Source organism: Pseudoliparis swirei, chromosome 1, assembly GCF_029220125.1.
Source record: "Pseudoliparis swirei isolate HS2019 ecotype Mariana Trench chromosome 1, NWPU_hadal_v1, whole genome shotgun sequence".
In the NCBI taxonomy this organism is placed as follows: Eukaryota; Metazoa; Chordata; class Actinopteri; order Perciformes; family Liparidae; genus Pseudoliparis; species Pseudoliparis swirei.
In genome coordinates, this window is record NC_079388.1 from 20,448,655 (window position 1) to 20,466,983 (window position 18,329).

Sequence of the window (18,329 nt, forward strand, 5' to 3'; positions counted from 1 at the left end):
ATTTAAAAAACAGTTTTCATTTATTTTTCAGGACACATTTCTAAGATAGTCTTTTCAAAATAAAAGCTTCTCATTCATTACGCTCCCATTTAAATGTAGCTTTAATTAGTATTTGAGCCCTGATAATGTTTTTCTGTATGTAGACAGCACACAGAAACAATAAAGTTATATATTTACATCATTTAAAATGAGAAAGTGTAAAAATCAAACATTAAAATCTTCATAAAACGGGTTTTATTTATTTTTCATGATACACTAGTTCTTCTGAACCTTGACCTTTGACCCTTTTGCTCTGACACGGACGCACAAGGCCACCCTCTGGTTTCTGACTCAACCGGACATTCGAGCATCGACGATGTTATCCCATCAGCCCAGTAGAAAATGTAATATCCAAACAACGTGCATATATATATATATAGTATGTATATTATATATATATTATATATACAATATATATATATAAATATTAGATATATAATACATATATATGTATACATAATATATATACATATATATATATAACACACATAATATATAATTATAATATAATTTTTCACAGGTTGCACTGAAAAGATATTCAGTCAAAAAGGTTCTAACATTATTTCTTTTCTCTCTCAGACAGAACTGTGTTTGTATTCTGTGAAGTGATTGAAAACTTTCATTTCATAGGAAGTGATTTTATTATTTGAAGAAGCAAAAGATGGAGGAGTCACGAAAAGTTGTTATTTCCCCAAACAATTCATTGTGGACCATCTAGTTACGATCTTTTGGGGCACGACGTGAAGCTCTGAGAGAAATATTAAAGGAAGATTCTCCCATATAAAACACGTGACCTTTGACCTTTCTGTTGATGAAGCTCTTGTTGAAGAACCCGGATGAACCCCTTGGACCCGTCGCTCTGGTTCTCCTCGCCTCCATCGGGACGTCCCGACAGCGGATTCTACCGGTATCACTGGTCTAAAATAACTTTGAATAGTTTATGTGACGTGTCCGTGTCCGCCGTGTGGCCGCGGCGGGGACTGCGGGCCGTGGGATCGGGTTCTGACGCACCGACATCGGGCGGTCGGCGCAATCGGTGGAAACATCGACCTTCAAACACACGTCGCCCGAGGGAAAGGTCGGCAGATTAACACCGAGGTGTTGAGGCCGCGCTGGAAGAGGGGATTCAAACCTGTGGGGTCAGCGTCTACAGTTACACACACACACACACACAAACACACACACTCTGGGCTCAGTGTGTGACTAATGAAGCCAGCGGGGATCGACTGGTTTCACGCCGGGGGAAAGGTCGACGAGGATCAACTCCATTTATTAAAGCTCCGAGTCCTCCAGGAGCCTGGAGACCACCAGGAGCCTGACGTTAACATTTACTCATCTTATTGATCTTAATTCATTTTATTTATTTATTATTGTCCCTGGCCTGGAAGCCAATTCAATCTATGTAAATAAAATAACATATTTTTTAAAAAGCTCACACACACACGCATTTTTATTTATTTATTTTTCTCAATACTCTGACTTTATGATGTCGTGTCCACTGTTTTGTCTTATAATACAAAAAAAGAAAAAACATTTAATATCAACCAGGAGCCTCTATATGAGACTTAAAGACAAATAGGACCCACAATTTAACATTTAATATGAATAAATTAAATGTTAAAGTTAAGGTCCTGTGTGTCTTAAGAGTCTTAGAGACACACAGGACCTTAACGTTAACATTTAATATCCTCCAGGATCTGTTTCTGTCAGCGTGTTCTCATCTTTTCCTCTGAACTCTTTGGTTATAATTCATTTTCTTCATAATTCCCGGTGAGCTGTCCGTGTTAACCCCCGAGCACCAGTGACTCACCTTTACCTGGCCGCGTCCACAACGCGACGTCACTCTGTGTCGGGGAGCATTCCATCTGGTTCCAGATGTTTCGTGAAGTCGTGTTGTTTTGATCTCAGACCGTCTGCTCCTCCACTAATGGACCGAGCGGAGCGTCTTCTGGAGAACATCCATTAGAGGAGCCTTGACCACACACACACACACACACACACACACACACACACACACACACACACACACACACACACACACACACACACACACACACACACACACACACACACACACACACACACACACACACACACACACACACACACACACACACACACACACACACACACGAGCCGGTGAAGAAGCACTCTGCTCTCAGACGGTGAATCACGACCTTCAAAACAATATGAAACGTTGCATTCAAGGACCTGGAATCAATCATCAATAATCAGGGATTCACTTTGATTCGGGTCTTTTTGGGATTTGATTTTAGATTAAAATAAACGTTTTAATCTAAACCCGTTAAAGTAATCTATTACCTTCCAGACCTATGGCTCCAATCCCGTGAGAGGATTATCAGGATGTCCACACACACACACACACACACACACACACACACACACACACACACACACACACACACACACACACACACACACACACACACACACACACACACACACACACACACACACACACACACACACACACACACACACACACTTAGAATTCTCTCCTGGTCCCCGTGTGTCCGGCCCCTGGTTGGTGCGGGGGTCTGGTCCCCTAACACGGTTCATATTAAGACGCAGCCTTCATGAAGCCATCGTCCTGCAGGAGACGATCCCATGTCAACATCCAGCAGGTCAAAGGTCACGTCAGGTTCAGGACTTTGACCCAAACATGTGAACAATGAATCTACACATTAACCCGACCGCTGCCCTTGGATACGGTTGCTATGGCCAACGAACCTTTCAGTTACAGATATTCAGAGCCTCTTTCTTTAAAAAAATAAATATATTATTTCAAACTCGCCGAAAATAAATATCAATATAAAACATTTCTGGACTTTTCAAAAACTTTTTGGATTTTTTTATAGGACTTTTCCAGGCCTGGAAAAAAAACATTTTAAAATTCCAGGACCTGTTCCATGTTTTCCAGGCCGGTCAGCGAGCGTCACACGAAACTCACAGCATCACATCATCATTTATTGGAAGAGTTTCAGGTTTCCATGGATACGTCGGCAGGACTGAAAACATTCTTTACAGGAACATGTGAATTCAGACGGTCTCCGTGCTGTTGTTGTTGTTGTTGTTGTTGTTGAGGAGGCGGGGTCTATGTGGGGCGCTCCCGGGGCCGGGTGACGTACTGCCACCACAAGGGGGGCAGCGCGCCCTCCAGCCGGGCCGGGGGCAGGGCCTCGTTCTGGGGGCCTCCGGCTGGCGTCTCGGCCTGCAGCTGGGCGACCTGCGACCCCACGACACACACGGTCAGTGCTGCATGCATCCATCCATTCATCTATTCATCCATCCATTCATTCATCCATTCATCTATCCATTCATTCATTCATCCATCCATTCATCCATCCATTCATTCATTCATGGATGCATGCATTCATTTATTCATTCATTTATTCATTAATTATTCATATATTCATTCATATATTCATTCCTTCATATATTCATTGATTCATTTATTCATTAATTATTCATTCATTATTCATATATTCATTCATTATTCATTCATATATTCATGCATTCATGTCTTCATTCATTAATTTCTTCACTCATTAATTTCTTCATAAATTTCTTCATTCATTCATTTATTCTCTCATGAAGCCACCGGACAGCGAAGAGGATCGACGGCATAAAACACAAAGAAAATCAACGTGTGGTGATTTTAAAAACGGCTCGTCTGGCTTTGCTGCGTAGAAAACTACAAACATGTTTTCTTCAAAAGGGACCGGTCGAAAGGGGGCGTGGCCAACAGTTTCGCAAGAACGAGTCCCAGAATCCCAAAATCGTGTCGGCATCTTTGCACTTGTGGTTGGATGTCGAAATAAATATTAATAAGATATTTTTATCCTCACATGTAAACCTTCTAAGACTATTTTAACCTTTTAAGACTATTTTAATCTTCTAAGACTATTTTAGAGGTTTCTGCTCAGAATAACAAACCCAAACTAAACAGGGTGAATATCTCTGCAACCACACAGGCTGTTTGAATGATGTTGGTGATGAAGGCAACACGTGTGAGCTGTGAATAGAAGTGTAAATGTTACTGCTTCAGAGTAAATGAAGATGAACACAGCGAAGCTTCAGGCTCACCGAGAGACTTTCAGGTGAATCGTGAAGACGCTTCTCACACGCTGACGTCATGGGACTCGTTTACAGCTGGAAGTTCTGCTTTAATTGGGGGCGGCTGTAGCTCAGTGGGGTAAGGGGGTCGTCCTGCAACCTCAAGGTTGTGGGTTCGATCCCCGCTCTCCCCATTAGTTGCAAGTCGAAGTGTCCTTGAGCAAGGCACTGAACCCCCAGTTGCTTCCCGGGCGCATCACTGCAGCCCACTGCTCCTTAATAACTAAGGATGGGTTAAATGTAGAGAACTAATTTCCCCTTGGGGACTAATAAAGTATATTTCTTTCTTTCTATTTCTTAAAGGTTTTTTTAGCCTTAAAAATGTCACCACGAGGATTCTGGTGGACCGGTGAGTATCATGAGCATGAGTCAACAGGAAGAGGAGGAGGAAGAGGAGGGGGGGTCGTACCTCTTGGTCCCAGCTCTGCATCCTCAGCTGCTTCCACTGCTCCCTCTTGGAGAAGTAGTCGGGGTACTGGGCCTTCTCCGAGGGGTGCCAGTGGTCCAGGGCCCACTCCGGGACCTGTGGGCAGAGCGGCGCTCGGGACTCAGTGATGAATAAAACTGAACCGCCCGACAACAGACGACGCGAACGCTCGTCGAGGGCCAGGTGCACCGCCCTCACGCCTCCAGCAGAAGGCGGCAGACCTCCTGCTACTCCTGCATGTCAATAATCAATCGGGCAAAGGGTAAAAACTGACCCTAAGAAATATGATTGACCCCTGATGTCGCGAGGAGGGGCAACACACGCCCCAGAATGCCCTCGAATAATCATGATAGATAAACAACGTTTTGTTTTTGTTGTGTGTTTTTTATCTGTACTTCCTGTACTAGTTATGTACTCACAAAAAAACAATAAATATAATTTTGAATTATATTGAAAAAATAAGAAATGTTATTATTGTTAATATTGTTTAGAAAAATCTTATAACAAAAAATAACTACGAAGAACTAAAAATTAAATTGAATATGATTGTCTGGTTTCTCTTTGTTTTTTGTCTTTTAATCTGTAGATTAATAGTCTTATTATTGCCTAATAGTCTTATTATTGTCTAATAGCCTTATTATTGTCTAATAGCCTTATTATTGCCTAATAGTCTTATTATTGTCCAATAGTCTTATTATTGTCTAAGTCTTATTATTGTCAAATAGTCTTATTATTGTCTAATAGTCTTATTATTGCCTAATAGTCTTATTATTGTCTAATAGTCTTATTATTGTCTAATAGTCTTATTATTTACATTTTTATGACAATATCTCATATCCTGTGAGCCTAAATAAGTATATCTATTATTTTTGAACAAAGGTTCAATGTTATTTCACAAGTTTCAAAAAGTGCCCAATTTATTTGTAAATGCTCCTGGATTTCAGTCAGTGGGAAAAAGTTCCCCCTAAAAACTATGTAAGTCCCCTTGACCCTTGACCCCCCCCTCACCTTGTAGCACTCGTATCTCTCGTAGGACGTCCCCCCCGGGGACTCGGGGAAGATGTAGGGCTGGGGGTGCTGGTTGGTCCAGAACTCCTCCTCGCCGGCCTTCAGCATCATGGAGGCCTTCATCAGGTCCTTCTCCTCCTTGCTGTCATCGAAGCGAGCGCGCAGCATGCAGGCGTAGAAACGGTATTTGTCCCTGGAACGACAAACAAATACAAATAACAACATTTGTACACACTTTTTAATTCATACAAATGGGAGAGCAGAGAAAATCTACTGTGATTCCTCTTCATAACTCCCATATGTTTTTATTCAATGACAATATCCACAATGAGAGAACAATAGATGGGAGAACAATAGATGAGAGAACAATAGATGCAGATGGTTTATCTGAATTTTATTTTATTTAATATATATATATATACACGAAAACACAAATACTTGTCTTACATGTCCAGTTTTGTGTTATTTTTAATGACTTAAAATCACATATATTACAAATTATAAATGTTGAACTCCTTCATCTGTAAAAATAAATAAAAAGATGTGTATATAAATAATATTAATAAGAAATATAGCAACCAAAATAAACTAGTTATACTTAACCTGAACAGCAATAGCCCCATATAATAATAGTATAATATTATAATATAATTATAGTATCAGATTATTAGATTAAGTACTTAGTAAAAACAATAACAGAGTGTTTTGGGTCGCGAGCCAATGACAATTCGCCATTTTAAACCAAATTAATTCCCGAAACTTAAAGCATTCTAAATGTTTATTATGAAATAAGTTTATATCTGTATTCATTACATTAGTCACGTTTTGCATTTCCTCGGTTCTGACCGCCTGGAGGAGCGGGTGACCCCGCGAAGCTCAACCGTTAAGCTTCGCGGTACCGTAACAAACACACGGTTAATATGGTGCGTTCACGGTCCCCCGGGAAGCCCGGTCGCCGGCGCCTCACCTGAAGATGCACCACGACTCCAGGTGTCTCAGGGACTTCTTGTAGAGCCGCAACACCTTCTGTTGGTGGGTGACATAGGCCGCCGCCATTTTTATTTGTTCTTGCCCACCGTCCGTCCGCTGCTGTCACCTTCTCGGCGAGCCGCGCGGTGCATTCTGGGACTGCGTGACGCGTCCGCGGACATTTCGACCGTAAAGTACGTCGGTAACGCGCACACGTTGTTTCTCGTCCATTGTGTGTGTGCGTGTGTAGTCACAGGTGTTTAGAATAACGACAAACACTCACTGCACGTTATTTATCGTTTTTACCAGTTGGATAAAAGGGGAAATAATTATAAATATATATGTTTAAATAATGTGGTGTCTTTCTTTTACAGTGTTTACGGTAACGCGCCACTATGGCCCCGCGGAGAGCTTCCTGTGTGCTTCTTTTGAGAAGTATTTCTCTAACAAAAATGGCGCAGCACAAGTTCATCGGTGAGAGGCTCGTCTTTCATTATTGTCCAGATTAATATGTATATTATAAATATAATAAAACAGAAAGTTGGACCCTCAGTGTCGGTACATCCGGGTGACCAGCCTGGAGCTTTGAGTTGTTCATTGGAAGCTAGTTTGAGTTAGCCTGTCGGGGTTGAAGACGTCACAGCAGCGCCAGTGCCTTGCAGCTGTGTCCCGTCAGAGGGGTGGATGTCGGTTTAAAGCTCCTCGTGACAGCTACTGTTGATCTAATGTCAGCAACTGTTAATAATAAGAATGCATTTAATTGGTAAAGCACTTTTCATTAAATAATAATCTCAATGCGCCACAGAGGCTTTACCGTGAAGAGAGGGTGCGAGTGGCAACGCATCAAGAGTGGGAATCAAACCCTCAACCCTTCTGGGAGTGTGAGGCCTGCAGTGATAATTATTAAAAACTCTCCTAGTTTTGCATAGTTAAAGGTAACTGAGATGAAGTGTGAAGTTAACACAAACAAACAAACTGTTTATTCAGTCGTTTATGAAGAAATAGTCCCAAATAGGTTCTATTTTCTATTTTGTACATCGGTTATTGGGTATTAAAAAAAGGTTGTGGTGTAATATGAGTATTAATTTCCCAGAATTGATAACGAAAACATATTTATTTAATATATTTATTGAGATTAAGATCTTTAAATATGGATAAACTTTCCTTTCTGTCCAGATATCGGCGTGAACCTCACAGACCCGATGTTCAGAGGAGTCTACAGAGGCCAGCACCGGCACCAGGGTGAGGCCAGTCCACATGAGACCACATGAGTCCACATGAGACCACATGAGACCACATGAGTCCACATGAGACCAGTTTACATGAGACCACATGAGACCAGTTTACATGAGACCACATGAGACCAGACCACATGAGACCAGACCACATGAGACCACATGAGACCAGACCACATGAGACCACATGAGACCAGTTCACATGAGACCACATGAGACCAGTTCACATGAGACCAGTTGAGACCAGTTGTGTTCTTTGTGCAGAGGACCTGGACCAGGTCCTGGACAGAGCTCTGGGAGCCGGAGTACAGAAGGTGATCCCCGTCTCCTCAGTTGCCGGGCGGATCTCGGTTCCCGGTCCCCAGAGGACGGACCTCGCCCATTCTAAACTCTTGTTCTTCCTCCCAGTTGGTGATCACAGGAGGAAACCTGGAGGACAGCACGGCGGCGCTCACGCTGGCCGAGACCCGAGGTAACGGGAGAAAACAACGTTAAAAACAACAACGTACAGCAAGACATACATGTTGTTGTTGTTGTTGTTGTTTGCAGACGAGCTGTACTGCACGGTGGGCTGCCATCCCACCCGCTGCAATGAGTTTGAGCAGCACGGCGAGGCCCGGTACTCCTTGGGGCTCAGGGAGCTGGCCACGGCTCAGCGGGGGGCGAAGGTGGTGGCCGTCGGGGAGTGTGGGCTGGGTGAGTGGCGCTTTTCAAAATAAAATAAAAACAGATAAACACTTTTTTTTTTAAATTCTTTAAATTCTTATATAGTATTTTTGCCTCGTTACAGATTTCGACCGGTTGGAGTTTTGCCCAAAAGAGACTCAACTCAAGTCGGTTCATTCGTCTCTATTGTGTATTGTGCAAAACCTTTTATTATGACGGCCTTGTGACCCAATAGCAACCTGTCAATCACCTGGTAGCCCCGCCCCTAAAGCGTCCCCTTATGGTCTGTGTGACTCTAAATGACCATAAATTATAAATGATGACATCATGCTGTATAGAAGAAGACTAGAAACTCATGTTTACAATGTTTACTGAGGGAATACATCAAGAGAGAAGTAGTCATTAGATATACTTCTATACAACCAGAGGAGTCGCTCCCTGGTGGTCAGGAGAGAGAATGCAGCTTTAACACATGAAGCATAGACTTCTATACAACCAGAGGAGTCGCCCCCTGGTGGTCAGGAGAGAGAATGCAGCTTTAACACATGAAGCATATACTTCTATACAACCAGAGGAGTCGCCCCCTGGTGGTCAGGAGAGAGAATGCAGCTTCAACACATGAAGCATAGACTTCTATACAACCAGAGTCGCCCCCTGGTGGTCAGGAGAGAGAATGCAGCTCTAACACATGAAGCATAGACTTCTATACAACCAGAGTCGCCCCCTGGTGGTCAGGAGAGAGAATGCAGCTTTAACAGGTGAAGCATTGTTTTGATAAATGACATCATTGTTATACTCATTGCGTATTCCTCTCTCAGATACTTTGAGAAGCAGTTTGACTTGGCGGAGGAGACCAAGCTGCCCATGTTCCTCCACTGCAGGAACGCCCACCAGGACTTCATTGGTAGGTCTGGTTCCCCCAGGACCTGGTCTGGTGTTCGTGCGTACGCAGCGTCTGACCGTTTCTTCTTGTCTCTCTTCTTCCAGACATCATGAGGAGAAATCGAGACCGATGTGTCGGAGGAGTGGTTCGTCTTATTATTCACACTGTTACTTCAGACTCAACTGGTTTAAAAAAATTGTTTTAACTAGCTGTTAAAGTGCAATGCATTGTGGGTCTCTGTGGTTTACAGGAAGTGATCTCAAACATCATATTTTAAAAGAATGTATATGTAATTCACCTAAATGGTAGTTTTGCCACGAATGTAATTACGTGGTAAAGAAATAAGATATTAATTCACTAAAGTTTGAGATAATAATAATAATAATAATAATACTTTCTAGACACTCAAAGACGCTTTACTTAGGGCATAAAAAGATAAATAGAAAGCAAAAACAAACAGAGCATTTCGGGTAAATAACAAATAATGATATATATACAGTCGTATGCAAAAGTTTAGGCACCCCTCTGAGGCTGCATGATAATTTACTCTGTCTTCACCAAAAAAAGATCACAGTTGTGTAATATTCATTTTCTAGTTAACACTGAGTGCTGGAGTGTTTCCCAGACAAAGATATTTAGTGTAGCAGTATTTAGTTGTGTGCAATTAAATCAAATGTGAAAAATAGGCTGTGCAAAAGTTTGGGCACCCTTATCATTTTGTTGATTTGAATACCTGTATCTACTAAATCGCTGATTAACTGCAACACATAATGAGTCTGATTAACTCGTTAAGCCTTCAATTCCATAGAAAGGTGCATCCAATCATTAGAAAAGGTATTTAAGGGAGCCAATTGCAAGTTGTGCTTCTCTTTGATTCTCCTCTGAACGGTGGCAACATGGGGGCATCAAAACAGCTATCGGATGATCTAAAAACAAAGATTGTCCAGCAGTATGGTTTAGGGGAAGGCTACAAAAAGTTATCCCGGAGGTTTCAGCTATCAGTTTCCACTGTGAGGAATGTTATTAAGAAATGGAAGGCAACAGGCACAGTTCTTGTTAAGGCCAGAAGTGGCAGGCCAAGAAAAATATCGGAGAGGCAAAGGCGAAGAATGGTCAGAATGGTCAAGGACAACCCTCAGACCACCTCCAGAGACCTGCAAGGTCATCTTGCTGCAGATGGTGTCACTGTGCATTGCTCCACCATTCAGCGCACATTGCACAGAGAACAGCTGTATGGGAGAGTGATGCGGAAGAAGCCTTTTCTGCACACACGCCACAAACAGGCTCGCTTGAGGTATGCAAAACTACATTTGAACAAGCCAGGCTCGTTTTGGAACAAAGTGCTGTGGACTGATGAGACAAAGCTAGAGCTCTTTGGTCACAACAAGAGGCGTTACGCATGGAGGCAGAAGAACACAGCATTCCTAGAAAAACACTTGCTGCCCACAGTCAAATTTGGTGGGGGGTCCATCATGCTGTGGGGCTGTGTGGCTAGTGCAGGTACTGGGAATCTAGTTAAAGTTGAGGGTCGCATGGATTCAACTCAGTACCAGCAAATTCTTGACAATAATGTTCTAGAATCTGTGACAAAGCTGAAGTTACGGCGGAGTTGGGTGTTCCAGCAGGACAACGACCCGAAACATCGCTCCCAATCCACTGAGGCATTTATGCAGAGGAACAACTACAATGTTCTGGAATGGCCATCCCAGTCGCCAGACTTGAATATAATTGAAAATCTATGGGGTGACTTGAAGCGGGCTGTCCACGCTAGGCACCCATCAAACCTGACTGAACTGGAGATGTATTGTAAGGAAGAATGGTCCAAAATACCTTCATCCAGAATTCAGACACTCATCAGAGGCTATAAGAAGCGTCTAGAGGCTGTTATTTTTGCAAAAGGAGGCTCTACTAAATATTAATGTGATTTTTCTGTTGGGGTGCTCAAATTTATGCACCTGTCTAATTCTCTTATGATGCATATGGCATATTTTCTGTTTCTCAAATAAACCTTATTTCACTGCTAAAATATCACTGTGTCCATGAAGTATTATATATATGACAAAGAAGTTCCTGATCCAAATGCCCAACAATTTATAGATGAAAGTAATGGAGATTATCAGGGGTGCCCAAACTTTTGCATACGACTGTATATATCTCTCTGACATCCTGGTTTCCTCTCAGGTCCACTCATTCGACGGCACGGCGCAGGAAGCCGCTGCCCTCATCGACCTCGACCTCTTCATCGGAATAAACGGATGGTGAGAGGATTTTTATTTTCCCCCTGAAAGAAACTTTAAAGTAGGTTATTTTTATTTTATCATCATTGAATGTTAAAATGCTTTGATTGCCGTTTGCAAAGTCTGTTTTGTGTTTATATTTTTTTGCTAAATGTCTTTTAATGTGGTGATTATTATGGCTAACTAAATGTATAATTAAAATAAAACTGTTGCCTTGAAGCTTGTAAATTAACTTAAATGTGTTCGACTGTCATTCTCTTAAAATATACAAAAAACAGACAAAAACTTTGATAATATTATAAAATTATAATTCAATTCATTCTGTATTTAAACCAACATGAATAATTATGATTACTGGTGTCATTTGAACAATTTTACTCTAAGAAATTATAAAATTATGATGTGAAAATTACAAGCCAAATTATTATTTAGTATTATATTATTATATATTATATGATATATTATACTATAACATTTTATATTTTATAATATAGTATGATATTATATTATATTATATAATATTTTATAATATATAGGAATAAGAAATAATATAACATAGCATAATATAATATAGTCTAATATATTATATTATTATATATCATATCATATTATAATATAACATATTATATTTTATAATATTATATTACATTATTATATAATATATTATACAATATAATATTATGCTATGTTATATTATTTCTTATTTTATATTAGATTTATTTCTATAAATCTGTTTAGCTCTTTTTTTAATTAATATAATTTAGTGATTAAATATATTATTATTTCTGTTTCGTAGTTCCTTGAAGACGGAGGCCAACATTGAAGCCATGAAGTCCGTCCCCACTGAGAGGCTCATGATAGAAACCGGTGAGCTGCCTTCAGTTTATTGTCATAATAAATGTAAAGAAGATATTAAAGAAGTTATATAACACATTATATATTATTATAAGTTATATATCACATTGCTACCTTCCCGCCGCTCCCCAGACGCGCCGTGGTGCGGCGTGAAGAACACGCACGCGGGCGCCAAATACCTAAAAACTACATTTCCCACAAAGAAGAAATGGGAGGCGGGGCACTGCTTGAAGGACCGGAACGAGCCGTGTCACATCATGTGAGTCCCGTGTGTGTGTGTGTGTGTGTGTGTGTGTGTCTCATCATCACACAGGGTGGTTGTGAAGCGTCTAGTGCAGTAGTGCAGAAGTGCTTGTAGTTAGTGCATGCTGCATGCTGCATGCTGCATGCTGCCCTCTGCTTGCAACTCTCTGCTTTCAGCTACCGCCGCTGGCTAGCTCCCTCATAGGGGGTGAAAAGAGGAGCCGAGAGCTGAGCCTCCTCTGCCAGTCCAGAGCCTCTCCACCACCTCCTGCAGTGCCTCCTCGTGGCCACACATGGTAACTGGGTCCCCCGCGGTCCCAGGCTAAACTGCAGGGGATCTGGGAGCAGCAGTGGGCCCCAGAGATGCGGTGTGCAGGCCCACCACAAGGTGGACACGCCCTGGCACCCATCAACCACCGCCCAGCTATGGGCAGATAGCCCCACTGCCTTGTGGGTTAGCCTCTTGAGGCAGGGCTAAGGGAGCAGACCCCGACAGAAAAGCAATGCGCTGGCGGTGCGCAATAGGCGGGCCTAAACACAGCCAGGACCCGGCAGCCTCCTGCAGCCAGGATGGGGAGCTGGTCGTCCTGGGCTCACCCATGCCACAGATGTACCTCACCATGGCGAAGATAGTGCTACTGGGGATAGCGCGCCTCCAACGGCACTCTAAATAATCTCTTTGCGCAGGTATCCACCTCTGACCACGGTGAATACTCTGGATCAACATCTGGTTGAAGACTGGCGGCGTTGGGCAGGTTTGAATAGACTGGGAGCTTCTAGTCAGAGCCCTGCACGTCAGCGGCACAGGGTATTGGTCGCTATCAGCTGGGACTGAGTGGCAGCTGATCTGGGCAGCACCCTGTGTGACTGAGCAGCCCCTATTTAGGGACCACACTGCTCACCTCAATCCGAGGAGGGGCCTAGAAAAGGTGGCCTAAAATTGCCCACTCAACTCGTACCTGGACAGGATACCGCACCTGTCGGGTCATTCCACTTCTGCGGTAGAAACAGAAGAAAAAAAACCCAAAACCTAAAACTGGCAACATGGAACGTAAGAACTCTCCTGGACTCCTATGGCAGAACCAAAAGACCTCACAGAAGAACAGCACTGATTGCGGCCGAGCTGAGGCGTTACAACATCGACATCGCCGCTCCTTGATGAAGGGTCGCTGATAGAGGAAGTGTCCGGTTACACCTTCTTCTGGAAAGGCTATCCCCCAGGTGGACAACATCTGCACGGTGTGGGACTGGCCATCAAGAACACACTGCTACCAAGAATCACTGAAACACCTGTGGGCATCAGTGAAGGACTGATGACCCTCCGTATCCCCCTGGCGAAGAACCGCTTTGCTACACTTCTTAGTGTGTATGCGCCAACACTGCCATCCGACACTGAGGTTAAAGACTCATTCAGTCACTGGATGAGGCTCTCCACCGGATCCCCAAGACAAGATCCTCCTCCTTGGGGACTTCAATGCTCGTGTGGGGCAGAGTGACAGGATATGGAAAGGAGTGCTTGGCAGGCATGGTGTTGGTCAGGCCAACTCAAATGGCATGAGATGACTTCCTCTCTGCTCTGAGCACAACCTGACCATAACCAACACCATCTTCCAGCAAAAGACCAAATATAAAACATCATGGATGCACCCACGCTCTAAACATTGGCACCTGATTGACGATGTCATCGTGAGACGTTGTGACATCAAAGACGTTCTCATATGCCGGGCCATGAGAGGTGCAGAATGCTGGACAGACCACAGGATGATCGTGGCCAAAGTCCACATGAGCGTACGCCCCCCCATGCGGAAACGTGGGGTCAGTGGGAGACGCTTAGACTGCCCGTCTGAAGGATACCAGCACAAGAAATGAGTTCCGATGCACCCTGGCTGAACAACTTGAAGAGCTTGAACTCACCTTGAGAGGAGGGAATGACACAGACCAGCAGTGGACCGCTATCAGCTCAGCCCTTCATGAAGCAGCAGCCCACACAATCGGCTATAAGACCAAAAACCACCAGGACTGGTTTGACAATAACTCAGACACCATCCGTAACTCAGTGAACGTCATGCACAAAGCACACCAGGCAACCCTGAAACCCTCATTGAGCACCGCCAGACAGCAATGGCAGAGGGCGAGGCGTGAAGTGCAAAAGACCCTACGGACAATGCAAAACAAGTGGTGGACAGAGAAGGCACAGGAAATCCAATCTTTCGCTGATAGAAATGATATGCATAACTTTTACAATGCAGTCAAATCTATCTACGGCCCAACAAACCACTGCACCACTCCTGTTAAAACCGCAGATGGGCTCAGAGTCCTAAAGGACCAGAGCAGTATACTGGAGAGGTGGGCTGAACATTTTAATACCCTGCTTAATCAGGACTCTAAAGCAGACCGCACCATCCTGGATCAACTGCCTGAACTTCCACCGATTGACAACCTTAACCAACCCCCGACCTTCCTGGAGGTCCTGTCAGCCGTCCGCTCTCTGAAGAACAACAAGTCTCCCGGCATGGACCATCCCCCTGCGGAGCTGCTTAAACAGGGTGGTTACCTCTGTACAAGAGCGCTACATCAACACATCACTAAAGTATGGGCTGATCAAAACATCCCACAGCAATGGAGAGATGACAACATTGTCACTATATATAAGAACAAAGGTGACAAGACCATCTGTGGCAACCACAGGGGGACAGCACTCCTTGCTGCTGCTGGTAAGGTCCTGGCCAAGGTGCTGCTGCAGAGGCTCCTCAACATCACAGAGGCTCCCAGAGTCACAGCGTGGCTTTAGGAGGAACAGGAGCACAGTCGACATGGTCTTCACAGCCCGGCAGCTTCAGGGAAAGTGCAGGGAGCAACATCAAGACCTGTTTATGGCTTTTGTCGACCTCTCCAAAGCCTTTGACACTGTGCAGAGAGACCTACTGTGGGACATCCTGCTCCGCTTTGGATGCCCTAACAAGTTTGTCAACATCCTCCGACAGTCTGATGATGGTCTGAATGCTAGGGTGACAATAGGAGGACAAGAGTCTGCCTCCTTCCCTGTGTGCACAGGGGTCAGGCAGGGGTGTGTCCTAGCACCAGCTCTTTAACATCTTCCTCCTCTGCGTCACCCAGCTGCTCCATAAGGACATTGAGGACAACAGCGGGGTGACAGTCGTCTATAGGCTCGATGGCAACCTCTTTAACATCAGGAGGCTGCAGGCCACCACCAAGCTGCACAGAGTGAGGGTCCTTGAGCTGCAGCATGCAGATGACTGAGCTCTGGTGGCTCCACAGACCTCCTGTCCTGGAGCAGCTGTGAAGGCTTCCAGCAGGATGACCACCAACATCACCAAGACAGAGGTCGTCTGTCAGTGGAGCACCAACATCCCACCACGCCACCCATCTTCAGCATCAATGATAAGCATCTGTCTGTAGTACCATCATTTAAATACCTCAGGAGTCTCCTCTGAGGACAATGACATCCACAATGAGGTCCAGAACAGAATCAAACAAGCATCAGCTGCCTTTGGGAGACTCAGGCGCCGGGTCTTTCAAAACAAGAACTTATATCTCCATACAAACATCTCTGTGTATCAAGCAGTTTGTGAAGCCTGGGTCACTTACAGCCGCCATGTGAAGGCCCTGGAGCATTTTCACATCCGCTGTCTCCAGCCAATGATAGGAATCACTTGGCCTGACCGAGGGCCACGCCCAGATCCTCAGGAGAGCAGGCTGTAGGAGCATGGAGGCCTCCATCACCACTACCAGATCCTCAGGAGAGCAGGAGCATGGAGGCCTCCATCACCACTACCAGATCCTCAGGAGAACAGGAGCATGGAGGCCTCCATCACCACTACCAGATCCTCAGGAGAACAGGAGCATGGAGGCCTCCATCACCACTACCAGATCCTCAGGAGAGCAGGAGCATGTAGGCCACCATCACCACGACCAGATCCTCAGGAGAGCAGGAGCATGGAGGCCACCATCACCACGACCAGATCCTCAGGAGAGCAGGAGCATGTAGGCCACCATCACCACGACCAGATCCTCAGGAGAGCAGGAGCATGTAGGCCACCATCACCACTATCAGATCCTCAGGAGAGCAGGAGCATGTAGGCCACCATCACCACTATCAGATCCTCAGGAGAACAGGAGCATGGAGGCCTCCATCACCACTACCAGATCCTCAGGAGAACAGGAGCATGGAGGCCTCCATCACCACTACCAGATCCTCAGGAGAACAGGAGCATGGAGGCCACCATCACCACTACCAGATCCTCAGGAGAGCAGGAGCATGTAGGCCACCATCACCACGACCAGATCCTCAGGAGAGCAGGAGCATGGAGGCCACCATCACCACGACCAGATCCTCAGGAGAGCAGGAGCATGGAGGCCTCCATCACCACTACCAGATCCTCAGGAGAGCAGGCTGTAGGAGCACGGAGGCCACCATCACCACGACCAGATCCTCAGGAGAGCAGGAGCATGGAGGCCACCATCACCACTACCAGATCCTCAGGAGAGCAGGAGCATGGAGGCCTCCATCACCACGACCAGATCCTCAGGAGAGCAGGAGCATGGAGGCCTCCATCACCACGACCAGATCCTCAGGAGAGCAGGAGCATGGAGGCCTCCATCACCACTACCAGCTACGATGGCTGGGGCACGTCATAAGGATGCCCCTCAACCGGCTGCCTCACTAAGTGTGTATGGCCAGCTCGCCCAAGGCCAGCGCTCTGCTGGAGGCAGAAGAAGCTATAAAGACCAGATAAAAACAGCGCTAAAGAAATGTAAAATCAGACCAGGGGACCTGAGGCTGCTGAGCGTAACACCTGGCGTCAGATGTGCCGAGACGGGACCACAGCACTGGAGGAGGACAGGAGGCAGGAGGCAGGAAAGAAGGCATACAAGAAAAACAACCAAGGTTGCCAGGACAACCACTACGACATACACATGTCCACCTGGGACCAGACCTGAGGGTCCAGGAGAGGACTATACAGCCACCAGAAAACTCACCGCTGAAAGTCAGAAGTGGACGTCATCATCGGCCTCGATGGACAACTACAAGCAAGTGTGTGTGTGTGTGTGTGTGTGTGTATGTGTGTGTGTGTGTGTGTGTACCATTCCTTTTTCATATTTTAAAGCATCACTATTTCTCTCTCGCAGACACGTCCTGGAGGTGATGGCGGCGGCGAGGGGCGAGGACCCGATAGAGCTCGCCGATGCCATCTACAACAACACCATCAAGGTCTTCTTCAGCTCCAGATGAGGACGAAGAACCGGCTGATAGGACCTGAATGAATGTGTGCGTGTGTGTGTGTGTGAAAAAGCTTCTGATGTGTCTTCTTCTGAAATAAAATTAAAAGACGATTTCATGGTTTTTTAGTTTATTAGTTATTTTCTGTCTATTATGTACTGGGTTAATTTTTTTGAAACACAATTTTAGGTTTGGATTTTAATTAACTTAAATTAAATTAGATCAAAATATGGTCGTGATAAACAACAAAAATGTAAATCATAAAAATTTGAAATAAAAATAACATAATAGCAATTTTTTTTTCTAAAACTGCTTTTATGACCTATTTTATTTTATTATTTTCATAAAATGGGACCATTTTAAAAATAAGAATAGTGTTAAACATGTA

The 18,329-nt window shown here is 44.5% G+C and overlaps 3 protein-coding genes across 5 annotated transcripts in view; 1 reads left to right on the top strand and 2 right to left on the bottom strand.

The window, feature by feature from the left end:
- Window positions 1–2,916, bottom strand: part of pomca (proopiomelanocortin a) — a 6,304-nt gene extending 3,388 nt beyond the window's left edge. Inside the window, exons 1-2 of one of the 3 annotated variants that reach the window (XM_056418686.1) lie at window positions 2,546–2,916; window positions 1,850–1,987 (exon numbers count right to left, since the gene is read on the bottom strand). In XM_056418686.1, the coding sequence (XP_056274661.1) occupies window positions 1,850–1,904 (55 nt within the window). In that variant the 5' untranslated portion in view covers window positions 1,905–1,987; window positions 2,546–2,916. Of the gene's footprint in view, window positions 1–1,849; window positions 2,012–2,361; window positions 2,462–2,545 lie in introns of those variants that run through there. The other 2 variants (XM_056418853.1, XM_056418772.1) reach the window with 2 other exon arrangements.
- Window positions 2,917–3,009: 93 nt separating this feature from the next.
- On the bottom strand, window positions 3,010–6,714 carry ndufb9 (NADH:ubiquinone oxidoreductase subunit B9). The gene is made up of 4 exons (XM_056418971.1): window positions 6,579–6,714; window positions 5,612–5,804; window positions 4,586–4,699; window positions 3,010–3,286 (listed from the first exon to the last, which is right to left on the bottom strand). Exons 1-4 carry the CDS (start codon window positions 6,665–6,667, stop codon window positions 3,155–3,157), a joined length of 528 nt encoding a protein of 175 aa, XP_056274946.1. The 5' UTR covers window positions 6,668–6,714; the 3' UTR covers window positions 3,010–3,154.
- A 248-nt stretch (window positions 6,715–6,962) lies between these two features.
- On the top strand, window positions 6,963–18,064 carry tatdn1 (TatD DNase domain containing 1). Its single transcript, XM_056418560.1, has 12 exons — window positions 6,963–7,054; window positions 7,757–7,822; window positions 8,080–8,129; window positions 8,224–8,287; window positions 8,365–8,511; window positions 8,606–8,648; window positions 9,300–9,385; window positions 9,469–9,509; window positions 11,546–11,622; window positions 12,398–12,468; window positions 12,589–12,715; window positions 17,851–18,064. The coding sequence occupies exons 1-12, from the start codon at window positions 6,976–6,978 to the stop codon at window positions 17,951–17,953; spliced, it is 954 nt and encodes a 317-aa protein (XP_056274535.1). The 5' UTR covers window positions 6,963–6,975; the 3' UTR covers window positions 17,954–18,064.
- The last annotated feature ends 265 nt before the right edge of the window (window positions 18,065–18,329 follow it).

Coding starts and splice junctions, on each gene's coding strand:
- ndufb9 (XM_056418971.1), bottom strand. CDS start 6,667: ATGGCGGCGGCCTATGTCACCCACCAACAGAAGGTGTTGCGGCTCTAC. Junction 4,700..5,611: donor AGAGATACGAGTGCTACAAG/GTGAGGGGGGGG, acceptor CTCTGCCCACAG/GTCCCGGAGTGGGCCCTGGA. Junction 3,287..4,585: donor TGCAGAGCTGGGACCAAGAG/GTACGACCCCCC, acceptor GTGGGGTCGCAG/GTCGCCCAGCTGCAGGCCGA.
- tatdn1 (XM_056418560.1), top strand. CDS start 6,976: ATGGCCCCGCGGAGAGCTTCCTGTGTGCTTCTTTTGAGAAGTATTTCT. Junction 7,055..7,756: donor GGCGCAGCACAAGTTCATCG/GTGAGAGGCTCG, acceptor CTTTCTGTCCAG/ATATCGGCGTGAACCTCACA. Junction 8,130..8,223: donor TGGGAGCCGGAGTACAGAAG/GTGATCCCCGTC, acceptor TCTTCCTCCCAG/TTGGTGATCACAGGAGGAAA.